Source organism: Benincasa hispida, unplaced genomic scaffold (assembly GCF_027475165.1).
Source record: "Benincasa hispida cultivar pf3 unplaced genomic scaffold, pf3_genome.v1.1 HicScf33, whole genome shotgun sequence".
Lineage (NCBI taxonomy): Eukaryota > Viridiplantae > Streptophyta > Magnoliopsida > Cucurbitales > Cucurbitaceae > Benincasa > Benincasa hispida.
In genome coordinates this window covers 12976-28524 of record NW_028326415.1, presented here as the reverse complement: position 1 = coordinate 28524, position 15549 = coordinate 12976, and the positions used below count along the sequence as shown (strand labels likewise).

At 32.0% G+C, this 15549-nt stretch overlaps 1 protein-coding gene across 1 annotated transcript; it reads left to right on the top strand.

Moving 5' to 3' along the window:
- Nucleotides 1-12689: 12689 nt before the first annotated feature.
- LOC120078629 (expansin-like A3) lies at nucleotides 12690-14941 on the top strand. The gene is made up of 5 exons (XM_039032916.2): nucleotides 12690-12833; nucleotides 13211-13320; nucleotides 13427-13605; nucleotides 14286-14418; nucleotides 14550-14941. The coding sequence occupies exons 1-5, from the start codon at nucleotides 12719-12721 to the stop codon at nucleotides 14805-14807; spliced, it is 795 nt and encodes a 264-aa protein (XP_038888844.1). The 5' UTR covers nucleotides 12690-12718; the 3' UTR covers nucleotides 14808-14941.
- Nucleotides 14942-15549: the final 608 nt, after the last annotated feature.

The window sequence follows — 15549 nt, the reverse complement described above, 5'->3', positions numbered from 1 at the left end:
AGTTCGTTGGATCTTGTAAATAGGGTAGGAAAGTTAATCTGTTCTATCATGGGAGACAATTACTTATGAAACTCAGACATTAGAGTGAGTAAAATTGTCTTAAGGAGACAATGTGAAGTCGTTGGGCTCAGACTCTTTTTGGTATATCAAACTATATATTTTCTGATTTTTTTTTATGATATTATTCATATAATAGGATCCATATAAGCACATAAAGTATTGTCATTTAAAGTATTGGGAAGGGGATGAGCCACCACCATATTTAGCTTATGCTAGAACTGTTGGGTGAAGGAACAACTACTGAAAATATGTTCGGTAGATTCACAGTGATTTTTATATAAAATATACCAGTTCAGGTTGAGTAATAAATTAGGAGCTCGGGTTTGACATCTGTCGATGGTATTAAGGCCCTTATGCAGAAGGGTCCATATGAAGAATTTACATTTCTTTGGAAGAAATGTTTTCCAGAGGTAACCCATCTCAATCACTTGATTCGAGAGGGTGGATTCAGCAAGAGTTTCAAAAGCCGGAAATAATGAAAAAACATGCTAGAAAACTATAGTTAGAAGTAGTGATCGTAAACTTTAACTTTAAAAAACATAAAACCTTGGTCCAAATTGGTGTATTCTCTGTTGAAGCAACTCAACAACCGTCGATCATTTATTTGTTCACTGCACATTCGGGGACACACCACCATATGGTCCAATTCGAGATCAATTCCCACTGCCCTCATGATGCCTTGATCGTGGACTGCCATTAGGTAGTGTTCATCAATCTACCACGAAACTCTATAACTAAACACAATAGGCTCTTTAAGGAAGAGGAAAAAACTTTCCAACTTTAAATTAGAAGGCTTTCCTAGATCAAATGTTATTTCTCTACTTACGTAATATTTACAAACATCCTCTATTTGTAACATTATAAGAGAGAATGGTTACAAAAACCAATATAAATAGGAGACAGAGTTGAGAGAAAATAAGGAGATTAAAAGATGAATATGTAATCTATAAATGTAGTAGAATCTGATTGAAATATTCTTAGTTTGAATGTTTATAACAATCTCCCTTTAGATGTCTATTATAAATATAGTATATGATTTATTAAAAATTTTACTAAAAAGATATAATGAGAAAAAAAATTTAGGAAAGGAAAAAGAATGCATTATTAATTTATTTTGCCCTAATGTTTTTTTAACCAATCTCCCAGGAAAATAAATAAATAATAATTATAATAAAGATAATAATTAAATAAAACCAATTTAAAGTCTTCAAAAATCAATTGGCCTCTCAAAAGGTGTTTGCCTTCTATATACATTGTTTTTCACCTTTGAAAGTTTATATAATCATCATTCCTCATTGCTTTATTTCTCAGGACCTAACATTTGCTTACAAAAGAAAAAGAAAAATGGCTCTCCACCTTCCTCTTCTCTTCTTTTTTGCCTCTTCTGCTGCAGCCTTCTAAAGCTGCTTATTACAATGATGATAAACCTATTGAACATAAACATAGGCTTTTTACTGCATTTTTCATTGTTAAATTAAGTTTTTATTGGATAATTTTGTGTCGTTCAAAGGTGTAGGAATGATATGTAAATGGTTAATTATTTCAATGTATTAATGTAGATGGAGCATTTGGTTAATGGCTCATTGGCATTTGAATTATCCAATGGATATGTAGCTGGTGTTGTGCCTTCTTCTTATGACGATTTTTTAATCTTAACATATTCCAACACCTAGTTTATTTTTTAGCTAACAAATCTGTTCCTATTTTATAACTGATTATACAATAAATATTCACAATCAGACTCATTACACATATAAATAGATATTAACATACACATTTTGTAAAAAGAAAGCTAGTGTAAACAATCTTCAAGTAGAAAAAGAAAGGATTCTTCCGTGGATGTAGGCTCTCTTTACCAAACCACATAACTGTTGGAAAAAAACCTGAGAAATGAAATCACAGCCTACCAAAATGAAATCCACTTTGTGATTTAAATCTCAATTACAAGAGCACTATTTCAAAACTTTTAATTACTCACATATTTTTCTCACTTTCCAATCAGAGAATATAAAAGGAATTTAATTAGAGTTAGTACACCAGGCTTAAAATATTTCTAACTGGGGCAACTTGAAACTAGAGCATAAACTCCTTTTATAGGCTTGAAGCCTATCCTCATTTTTCAATTTAATCGATATGGGACAAACTGCACTTCTAATATTTTGCCAAAACCCAACAAATTCCACCTTGGCAAGATATTTGAAGAATCCATAGCTTCTACAATATCCATTGTCTTCATCGACAATCATAATTCTCAAATAAGAGAACTATAACCTATTTCACTAAGAAAAGTAGACCACTTGGAATATTACCTCCCAAGATTTTCCTTTTTCGTCACATGTCGACAAACCTTGTTAATATTCATGGTGCAACTTCCATCTACTTGGCTCATCTGGAAGTCCTTTAGCCATCGACATAACTTCCACCACACATCTTGCATAACCGCCAAGTTAATGCCCATGTGTAAACTTGTGAAACTACTAACATCACATCCTCTATCATGGTAAATCGGATATATCACGAGGATGAATTCCGTCTTCTTCAAAGTAAGTCACCATCTCCTCTGACAAGAAAGACACCGTCAGCATCTGATCTAGAACCCTTTGACGATCTTGCTCTAATTTTCATGTGTCCAGATTGTCCGTATGCTCAACAGCCTATCTTCTTCTCGAAGACTCTCCTTTTTAGACCACTATTGGAATCACTCCAAAACTACACTAGAACACCATCACCACTTGTGTAATCTAAATTTCATTAATACATCCTTGGCTTGCATTTGCCAAAAGCCAAAGTTGATCATTCCACAAATTTCTCCATATCAAACTTTAGTGGACTCATAAAGCTTGAGACACATCTGCTTCAATCCTAGCAAATCAGCAAATAGTGAATGACCCACACTATTTACAATACCATAACTCATTTCAAGAATTCTTTTCTGATGTAAAAGCTCATACAAAGCTGCAACCACAGAGCATACTCAGACGTTCAAGAAACTACGAATCTGATGCTCTGATACCATTGTGTTGGGAAAAACTTTACATGTTTACCTCAAGAATAAGCAGAAAAATAATAGAGAAATTAAAAGAAAGTAGTAAAACTAGAAACACAAGAATTTACGTGGAAAACTCCCAACTCGAAAAGAAACCACGACCTATCAGAAAGAAATCCACTATGTGAAAAATTATTACAATCACACAGAACAATTCTTTCCCCTGATCCCAATTACAAGAGCACTCTCTCAAAGCTTTTAACTACTCACATCTTTTTCCCACTTTTCAACTAGAGAAAACAAAAGGAATTTAATTAGAGTTAGCACACTAAGCTTAAAGTGTTTCTAACGGGGTCAGCTTAAAATTAGAGGCATAGACTCCTTTTATAGGCTTGGAGTCTATCCCCATTTATCAATTTAACCATTGTGGGACAAACTGCACTTCTAATATTTTGCCAAAACCCCACGATATTTGAAGAATCCACAGCTTCTACAACCTACAACATCCATTGTCTTCACCGACAATCATAATTCTCAAATAAGAGAACTATAAGATACTTCACCGTGAATAGTAGACCATTTGGAATATCACCTCCTAAGATTTTCTTTTTTCGTCATATGTCGACAAACCTTGTTGATATTCATAGTGCAACATCCATCTACTTGGCTCACCTGGAGGTCCTTCAACCATCGAAATAACTTCCACCACACATCTTGCATAACTGCTAAGTTAATGCCCATGTGCAAACTTGTAGAACTGCTACATCACATCCTTTATCATGGTAAACCGGATATACCCCAAGGATGAATTCTATCTTCTTCAAAGTAAGTCACCGTCTCCTCTGACAAGAAAGACACCGTCAGCATCTGATCTAGAGCCCTTTGACGAACCTGCTCTAATTTTCATGTGTCCAGATTGTCCGTATGCTCAGTAGCCTACCATCTTCTCGAAAACTCTCCTTTTCAGATCTCTGTTGGAATTACTCCAAAAATGCACTAGAACACCATCACCGCTTAACATGCACTTGTGTAATCCATATTGCATTAATACATCCTTGACTTGCATTTTCCAAAAGCCAAAGTTCATCATTCTACAAATTTCTCTACATCAAACTTTATTGGACTCATAAAGCTTAAGACACATCTGCTTCACTCCTAGCAAATCAGCAAATAGTGAATGACCCAAACTATTTACAATACTGCAGCCCATTTCAAGAATTCTTTTCTGATGTGAAAGCTCAGACAAAGCTGCAACCACAGAGCATACTTAGACCTTCAAGAAACTACGAATTTGGTGCTCTGATACTACTATGTTGGGAAAAACCTCCCATGTTTACCTCAAGAATAAGCAAAAAAATAACAGAGAAATTAAAAGAAAGCAGTAAAATTAGAAACACAAGAATTTACGTGGAAAACTCCCAACTCGAAGAGAAACCATGACCTACCAAAAAGAAATCCACTATGTGAAAAATTGTTACAATCACACAAAACAATTCTTTCCCCTAATCCTAATTACAAGAGCACTCTTTCAAAGCTTTTAACTACTCACATCTTTTTCCCACTTTCCAACTAGAGAATATAAAAGGAATTTAATTAGAGTTAGCACATCTAATATTTTGCCAAAACCCCAAGATATCTGAAGAATCCACAGCTTCTATAACATCCATTGTCTTCACCGACAATCATAATTCTCAAATAAGAGAACTATAACCTACTTCACCATGAATAGTAGACCACCTGGAATATCACCTCCCAAGATTTTCCTTTTTTGTCACATGTCGACAAACCTTGTTGATATTGATAGTGCAACTTCCATCTATTTGGCTCACCTAGAGGTCCTTCAACCATCAACATAACTTCCACCACACACTTTACATAACTGCCAAGTGAATGCACATGTGGAAACTTGTGGAACTGCTAACAACACATCCTCTATCATGATAAAGCAGATATACCACAAGGATGAATTTTTTTCTTTTTCAAAGGAAGTCACCATCTCCTCTGACAAGAAAGACACTGTCAGCATCCGATCTAGAGCCCTTTGATAAACCTGTACTAATTTTCGTGTGTCATATAGTCCATATGCTCACCAGCCTATCTTCTACTCGAAGACTCTCCTTTTTAAACCTCTGTTGGAAACATTTCGAAACTGCATTGGAACACCATCACCGTTTAACGTGCACTTGTGTAATCTATAATACATTAATAGCCAAAGTTGATCATTCCACAAATTTCTCCACATCAAACATTATTGAACTCATAAAGCTTGAGACACATTTGCTTCGCTCCTAGAAAATTAGTAAATAGTGAATGACCCACACTATTTACAGAGCATACTCGGATATTCGCTCTTATACCACTTTGTTGGAAACAAAATATCCCATTTTGAAATTAAAAGAAAGCAGTAAAACAACCAGAAAGAAATCCACTATGTGAAAGATTATTACAATCAAACAAAACAATTCCCTCTCTTGATCCCAATTACAAAAGCACTCTCTCAAAACTTTTAACTACTCACATCTTTTTTCCACTCTTCATCTGGAGAATACAAAAGGAATTTAATTAGAGTTAGCACACTAAGCTTAATGTGTTTCTAACTGAGACAATTTGAAACTACAAGCATAGGCTTCTTTTATAGGCTTGGAGTCCATCCTCATTTTTCAACTTAACCGATGTGGGACAAACTACACTTTTAATATTTTTCCAAAATTCAACGATAACTATTGTGTTCATCCTCTTTCTCTTCATTATTTTTTCGATTCTTCAATATATTTCTGCACAAATCAAACTAAAAGAACATCAGATTTACGAGCAAATTAATCTGAGAAAGAGAAAGAAATAGAGAGAATTGGGAGAGAAGAGAAAAAGAGTTTTACCTGAATGCATTCTTCTCAAAGTAGAGTAATGTGATCGGCTGAAGATAAAATCTTAACCATACATGTATGGAGAGATAGCTCAAGTTTCGGGGCTTAATATCAACCAAGTTCTTCACCAACTTTTCATTACAAATCTTATATTTATCAGCTTAAGATTTAGCGTTTCATTCTTTGGGCCTGGAAATTAAATTTAACCCAACAAAAATGGTATCAGAGCTTGGATTATAAAGGAAACCTTTTCTTAGAGCATCAAGATTTATAAGAAGACATTTCTTGACATTTTAAGATTAAGTTTTCTGGTTAGAAAATGGTTGTTGCAAGATGTGAGATAGAGAAGTTTGATAGATAGGGTGATTTTGGCCTATGAAAATTCAAAATCAAGGCAATTCTTGGATAATAGAAAGCCCACAAAGCCCTCTTAGACCTATCTACTCTGCCATCTACAATAACAGCTCATGAAAGGGACGATATGGAACTTACAGCTTATAGAACATTAGTCCTTAACCTTAGTGACAATATTTTGGGACAAGTAATCGACCAAGACACAGTTTATAAGATGTGGATCAAGCTGGAAAGTCTTTATGCATCAAAGGATCTACCGAACAAGATGTTCTTAAGAGATAAATTCTTCACATTCAAGATGGATTCTGTAAAAACTCTATTTGAAAATTTGGATGAATTTAAGAAGATGGTTTCTGAGTTCAAAATCTTTGGTGAAAAGGAAGTTTGATTGTTCCATCTTTAATTTTAAGGATACCAAACCAATTCCCTTGATTTTACAGGCTTCATTGGTCCCCATGTACATTCATTCTCCATCCACATCCTTATAGATATTAAACTAGGGTCTAAAAGGTGTCATATGATAGGTATAACTTAAGTCAAGTACCCAATCATGCTTCCCTAGAGGACTGATTTTGTTGGTTTTGTTTCTTATAGAGGCTAAGACATCAAAATAGAAGTATGATCCTTTAACCATTGAGGCTTCAGGCTGTTTCCCTTTCCGATCCTTCTCTTTCTCTTGATTTTTTCTTTTCAAACTGTAACAATCTCTCATTAGGTGTCCTTTCTTCTCATTAGGTGTCCTCTCTTTGACAAACAGTCTTTCTATATTAGGTTATTCCTTCTTGACGGTTTGAAGCTCCAACTGTCTAGTTCTCAATGCTGAAATTATCACATCAGTGGTGATTGATTCCTTGCCATACTTCAAAGTATTCTTTACCTCCTTATAGGCTTCAAGTAGAAAGTTCAACAAAACAAAAGCTTCATTCTCATCACCAAGACATGTACCTTTACTGAAGAGAAACTTGATGTCTCTTGGTATGCTAGACTCCATAGGGTGTGAATGTAGGGGGAAAGAATGGAATCCTAGAAGTTATCAAGGATTCTAAGGTGGTCTTGGTTGGAGAAAAGGTGAATGAACTTTATATTGTAAGAGGAGTAGAAATGATAACTGAAGTCTATGCTATTTCTACAACAAGCTTGACAGAAGCAGATTTATGGCACAAATGATTATCCCACATTAGTGCTAAATGCATGCAAGCTTTGTCTAAACAAGGAATTTTTCCCAAAGGAATCACTGAACAACTCTCCTTTTGTGAACACTACATTATAGAGAAAGCAACCAGGCAGAGCTTCACAAAGTCTCAACATACCACCAAAGGAATACTTGATTATGTCATTCTGGCCTGTGGGGCCATCCCCTACTCCAAGTCTTAGTGGTTCAAGTATTTTCTAATCTTAACAGATGATAACTTTAGGAAAAGTTAGATATACTTCTTAAAAACTAAGGATCAAGTCTTTGGGATGTTTAAAGAATGGAAAATTATGATAGAGACTCAAACATCTAAAATATTAAAGTATTTTAGAACTGATAATGGGTTTAAATTTTGTAATGAAGACTTTGATAAGTTTTGTAATGATAATGAAATAACTAGACATAGGACTGTGAGGTACACACCTCAACAGAATGAGGTTTCTGAGAGGTTAAATAGAACAATAATGAAAAGGGTAAGATGTTTGTCGTCTAATGCTTTTCTAGGTGAAAAATTTTGGGCCAAAGTTGCAACCTACATTGTCTACACCCTAAACATGTGCCCACACACATCCCCAGAGCTACTTACCCCAGAGAAGAAGTGGTCTAATCAACCTTCTAATCTGGACAACCTTAAAATATTTGTGTGTGTGGGGTTTGTACACCAAAATAAGGAAAAGTTGAAAGTCAAGGTTGCTAAGTATATGTTTGTAGGTTTCATTGAGGGAGTTAAAGGATTTAAGATGTGACATCCAGTAGAGAAAAGATTCATCATTAGTTGAGACATAACTTTCAGAGAATGAGAGATGTTTATGCAAAAGAAAGATAAACTAGAGGATGAAGTTGAGCCTTCCACCACAGGAATTGAGGTGGATATAACTACTGAGCAACCAACAGAGCCTAATCTACCTAATGATTTAGAAGAAGTGGAGGAAGAAGCAGGGGAACAAGAGGAGACAACTAATATATAGCCTGGTTTGAGTGAGTATACCTTAGCTAAGGGTAGACAAAGAAGGATCATTACTCCTCCAGTTCAAGGTATTAATATTTTAATGTCTCATATTAAAATAGAAATATCTAATTATGTGAATCATATTCAAATAATTTGATTAGCTCATATTATAGTTCTAAAATGAATCTCATTTAAATTAGCTTTATAAATAATGTATTTTAATACATTAATACTTATATATAACATTAATGGTATATAATACAATAGATATATAACTTTTTTTCTAATTTAACCCATTAATTTGAAAACTTCATATTATCTTTCAACACTGTTGATCCCTACTCTTATACATTATAGGACAACTTGCGTCCATGGATATATGGGTTATTTGTAATACAGCTGGGTCAAATGTCCAATTTACCCCTACAATTATCTTTATCTTCTTAAATACTATTAATCCTTTGATGAACAATTTATTTATAGTCTAATAATAAATCGAGTCCCTCTCAGGCAAATGAGAGGGTGGAGCCCCATTGTTTAAGTCCCAAAATCAGTATTTAAGAGAACCACTCATCTACATTCTCTATATGGAAATGAATGAATTCCATCTTGCAAAATTATATTCCAACTCCCTATTTGATCAAGTCCCTAAAACAGTAGATATGTTGAGTCAATGACTTGGGCTACTTTCAACCATGCAAATCAAAGGACGAGCTCTCACAAATAAGAGTTAATAACTCACTCAAGATTAAGATGAGTCACATATGATCATCCTATGAAAGACCCCTAAATTAAATAATTATTACATGATAAATTAATTACAAGGCTTTAGAGCATAAATGCCAACATTATGGCCTCTCCCATTAACTTAAATTTGGGGATATGACAATATTGTCAAATGATTAATTTATTAAAAAATGATTAAATATATAAATCTTTTAATTCATGAATAACATTGTTATTTTTCCTCTAGTTTTGGTTGTCTATTTTTGTCTCTAATATTTAATCTTTATTTTCCTAAAAAAATAATCGTTAATATTTGGTTTTTTAAAAAATTATTAATTCCTCTCATTAATAATCTTACTCCCCAATTTTATTTTTGTTTGTAACTTATGCCCCAAACCCTCCTATTTAATTTGTTATTTAATTATTTTAATATGGAATATCAAACTATCCTTTAATAGTAAAAATCTAAGGCAATCTTGAATGGTAAGTGATTGATATACGGGTGAATCATATTCAAGAAATAACCTAAAAACTTTATAATATATGGATAAGGTTGGGTGTCTTGTTCAAGTGATACAATAGATACGACCCACTTTGTAATTATTACAAATGAATTGATTCAAATCGTTCATATTGAGATATGAGATTGGGGGTATCTTATACAAAGAATTTATAAAAGACTAGACTACAAAATATATAATTTATCTTTATAAATCCGTTAATTGAAGAGATTAATATTTCACAAGATGATCATCTGCGACTCAATCTAAATCATGAGTGAGTTATAAACTGTGAGGGCTCGTCTTTTTATTTGCATTGATGAGAATGATCCAAGTAATCGATTCAATAAGCCAACCAATTTTGGGAACTTGACCAAATAGGGAGTTAGGGAAGTAATTTTACAAGATGAACTTCAACATTCCTTCCCACATAAGCTAAGTAGATGAGTAGTTTTCTTATATGCTAATTCAAGACTTGAAGAATGATGCCACCTTTACACTGGCCTGAGAGAGACTTTATTTATGATTGGATCATATATTGTTCATTAGAGGACCAATGATACATAAGATGCAAGATGTAATTATAGAGATAAAACGAACATTTGACCCAATTATAATTACAAAAGCTCATGAATGATTGATTGCTTGATGATCCGTTATAGGAGAAAAAGAGAAAAACGAGAAGAAAAATCAAGAGAGGGAGTGAGAGAAAATGAGAGAAAAACCATTAAAAATCTTTCTAGTATTTTTCTAATGTGATCATGTGCCCAAAATAGCCTAAATAAAAAAATTATGGAAGATTATTACAGAAGTTTAAAATTATTTAACATAATTTGCTCCTTTCACAATTGATTAAATAAAATCTTTCATAAATATTTCAACAGTCAAAACTTTATTCACCCTACCTAAAAAAGAAAAAAAAAAGGGATTTTTTCAATAAACTACTTAGGGGACGTTCTGGGGCAATGAATTAGTTAATATAGTCTTAGATTATTATAATTGAGTTATGATAATTTGTGTTTGGAGTGTAGATTATTTTAGTTTGAGTTATAATAGTATGTGTTTGAGGTATTAACTGTTTTAGTATGAGAAGGAAATATTAAATACTGTAGCAAATAATAAAAAAATGATAAATTTAAATGTAAAAACTACCGTAAATAGTAAATACGATAGCAAATGGGGGTTTTGAAATAGTATTGACTATAAATAATTGGAGGTTTTGAAATAGTTTTTACCGTAGCAAAAGGTGGTTATTATATTTTGATGATAACGCTTGTCCCAAATGGCCTCCTTAAAAGTGTTTTTTTTTTTTTTTTTTTTATCTTAAAAACTAACCATTTCTAAATTTTGACATTATCACATAATAAATATAAAATTGAATAAAAAATTCCAAATAAACTTTAAGGGCCACACATTAGGTTTGAGTTTCCATAATTTAGAAAAACAATATATATTGAAAGTTTGACATCTACCGACGTCATATTGGGATTGGCGTCGGCAAAGCTTGTCCCAACGACATCTTTTTGAGACACTAACCAACACTATTCCAAGATAGGCCCGGAAGAGGGTATGCGTATGCTTCTCAGCTCTATTTTGCAATAGGGTTGGGAGTGGTAATTTCTTTCGATGCTAAACTATTCATTTTTTACGTCGGCAAAAACCAAACTTTGACCCTTTGTCGACGCAAGTCCTATCGACTCTTATTTACTATATTTCTGTCATCGAGATAGATATCTTTTTGGACGCCCGAAAAACAACGTTAGGATGGCCTCTCAAATCTACCATTCCAAACTTCATCGAGAGTAATTTTGACGATGGCATCGAAAAAAACCCTTTCCTAATGATCCTCTACCGATGATATTGGTGACCCTACAAAAAACGTCGAGAAAGATTTTTCCACCACTTTTCCAGCTTTTTCCGAGGATTACTTTCTTTTTGTTGGAAAAAATCAAATTTCTTATAGTGCCCCAAGTTGAAGAAAAATAATAAGAGAGTAAGAACACAACAAAAAATTAGATTAAAATACTACTAGTTCATGTACTTTTGAGTTGTTCAATTTTAGTCCTTCTAATTCCAAAAATCCAATGTTAGTTCATGAACTTTTTATAAATCTTAAATTTAGTCATTCATGAATTTAAATTTAATCATTCCAAAAATTCAAAGTTAGTTCATGAAGTTAATGTTTTTTAAAATTGGTTAAATAATAATTATTATTGTTAGTAAAAAATTCCAATAGAGAAAATGCTAATTAATCGGTAATAAAATATTGTAGAAAAACATTAGGACAAATTGCAAAAATCACTCCAAAATTATGGTGGTAGTTGTAATTGAATGAATCTTTATACTTTCAATTGTAAAAATTGAGCTCTCAAACCTATTCACGTGTTAAAATTGAACCCTCAAACTTATAATAGTAGTAAAATTTAGACCCCCAGGCCTCAAATAACAAAAATTGCACCATTACATTTATCAAAATTTTTGTAATTTCTATGGTCATATAAATTTGAGGGCTCAATTTTTACACAGTTAAAAGTTTAAAGGATATAATTACAATTATCATAGACTTTAATGATAATTTTTTAAATTGCCCAAAAATTTACTATAAAATAGTGAAAGATTAGATTAAATTTAAGATTTATTAACAGTAGAATAATCAAAATTAGTGTATTTTAACAAATAAATTAGTTTGAATTTAGGTAGCCTAACTCAGCCAAAACCATTCAAACAAATTAGCCTTTAAAGTTAAATTGTGGTGCAGCTACATATAATTAATTAATGCCAATGAGTTTTGACCATATGTATGAAGCTGCACACAAAAATCCCATTGAATCCACTGTTTGAGAAAGACATGGATTTTTACTTCCAACTTAATGCTCTTTAAAGAATCTTTCCATAGTAAACATTTTCATCCTAATATACCTATTTCAATAAAAACCATCATTATACAAAAATCAATTAGTCTTTTAGAAGACCACACACCTTTTTTATCCAATGTTTTTTTACCTTTGAAACCCTATATAAGCATCATTCTTGTTGCTTTGTTTCTCACCATTATCATTACTTGCTTACCCCAAAAAAAAAAAAAAAATGGCTCTTTTTCTTGGCCTTCTCTTCTTTCTTGTCTCTTCTGTCGCTGCTACTTGTGATCGTTGTGTTCATCGATCCAAAATTGCTTATTACTACGATGATACACCAATTCAATGTAAGGGTTAAGCTTTTAATTTTGTGTCATTTTTCGATTACTTTTATACATTGTTCAATTAAAACCTTGACGGACTTTGTGTCATCAAATATGTTTAGATAGAATATGTGAATAGTTAATACCTTATTTGATAACTATCTCGTTTTTTATTTTTAGTTTTTAAAAATTGTATTAACTATTTTTAAAAACATTTTTCTCTTCGTTACCCTACTTGGTTTTTAGAAATACTTATAAAAAGTAGATAAAAAAAAAAAACAAAAATGATTAGATGGAATGGAAGTAGTATGTTTATAAACTTAAGGCTATTTGAATTGACAAAAGAAAAAAGTGCTTATTTAGACTAATAAAATAATTGAATAGAGCTTATGTTAATGTAGATGGAGCATGTGGATATGGGCCATTGGCATTTGAATTATCCAATGGATATGTTGCTGGTGTTGTTCCTTCCCTTTACAAACAGGGTGCTGGCTGTGGTGCCTGTTTTCAGGTAAATTTATATTTGTTTATTATTCTTTAATTTTTCTTTAAAATTTATCACCTTTTAGTTTAATAAGTTTAATTTGTTAAATGGGAATATATTTTTGTTTGTAAAGGTAAGGTGCAAGGACAAGAGATTTTGCAGCAGTGTTGGAACTAAAGTGATTGCAACAGATCAAAATTATGATAACAGATATGACTTTGTCCTCAGCCAGAAAGCATACTCTTCAATGGCTTTAAAGAACAAGACTACACAACTTCTCAATCTTGGCACAGTTGATGTGGAATATAAGAGGTGGGAATTTATTAACCATTATTATTGCTTTCTTCATTTGATTATTTGTAAATTTTGATAAATTAACTAAACTTATAACACGTTTATGTTTTGTTACCCACTTTCTATGATTTGTATCTAACTTTATTTACAAAAACCAAGTTTTGATCAAAACTAAAAGAAGTTGCTCTCAAAAACTTGTTATTGTTATTAGAATTTGACTACTTTAGAATTCAAGTGTTTCTTGAGAGAAAAAAGAATGCAATCGTTATCAAATGGAGCCTGGAATTATAGAAATAATTACTAATATATCTGTGAGGGCTTCTTATCTTTTCAATAATGTGAGATTCTCAACATGTGTCCTTCTAATAATAATGGGTCTTTGGGTTCAACATATTCTCGAGTTAGATCTAAATTTTTTAAATTTGAATACCCATTTGGACTTAATTAGATAAACATGAGGTTCTATCTTAAAATTAAACGAATTTATAATATGAGAAGTAACCACTAATATATCTTATAAAGATTGTGAGGTATTTTCATTTTCCAACGTGAAATTCTCACAAAACGTTATCATTAAAATTCCTTGATTTTTGTTTTTTTTACTTGGGTCTTTCCTACACTTGGAAAGTTTTTGCATTTTTGACTTCCCACCCTAAAATATCAACTAATTTTGGTGAGTTTGTATGTTGTACACACAGGATACCATGTACATACAGAAACAAGAATTTGTTAGTGAGAGTGGAAGAATGGAGCCAAAAGCCATACTATTTGGCCCTTAAATTCCTTTACCAAGGTGGCCAAACAGAAATAACAAGAGTTGAAATAGCTGAAGTAAGTTTAAAAACTCAACACAAAACCAATGAAATTAAACTTTTGTTCATTAATCTAGAACTCAACAAGTGTTTTGAAATAATGAAATTGAGGTTTATTATTATTGTTTAATTTTCATGAAATTTTGGTAGGTTGGATCAGATGATTGGGAAAGCATGAAGAGAAATTATGGTGCAATTTGGGATGTAAGCAAACAACTTGAGGGAGCATTGCAATTGAAGATAGTTGTAACTTCAGAGAACAATAAAATTGAGAATTTATATTGGGCAGTATATGATCTTCCTGAGGATTGGCAAAATGGAGAGATTTATGATACTGGAATTCAAATTAATGACATTACTAAAGAAACATGCCCAAGAAACCAGTGTGGTGATTTGCCATGGAAGTAAATTAATGCAAGTTAACAATGTATTATCCCAATAAATTTCATTTTTAAACCATGAGGAAAATAATGGGTATGTAATATTATTCCTCATTTATATACAAATTTTTAAATAAAATGGTACCCTACTTTCAAATATTATTATCAATACCTTGTTTCATTCTTGGATCTTCTAGATATCTACAGAGTGATCTCTTTTAGATTTTATTTTTAGTTCAACAATATGGAAAGAGTCAAACTTATGATTTCTTTGTTTGGACTTGGAAAAACTTGTTTTATATCAATCTTACTAGATAAATATAGAGTTTTATTTCAAAATCAATTGAATGATGTCTAAAATAATCAATGTATTTCATAAAAACTATGATATTTTCTCATATTTCTAATGTGGGATCCTCATAAAGTGTCGATCCAAACAGTGGAAAATCCAGGATTTTACGTTAAGGAGGTACAAATTCATATACATGTAATTAGTTTGGATGCAATATTCAAATTTATTGATATCAAGTTAAAGTAAGAGTGTAGTCCACAAACTTTTAAATTTGTGTCTATTTGTTTATTGAGTTGAAAAAATGTGTCAGTAGAATCTTAAATTTTTAAATTTTGTGTTGAATAGATAGTTGATTTTTTTATTTTTTCTAATATGTTGGCTTAATTGACCTTTTTCAAATTTTGTCTAATTATTTAGACACATATCAAAGGACGAAATTAACCGGACTAATGCACGAGTGGAGATTGAATGTCTTTTG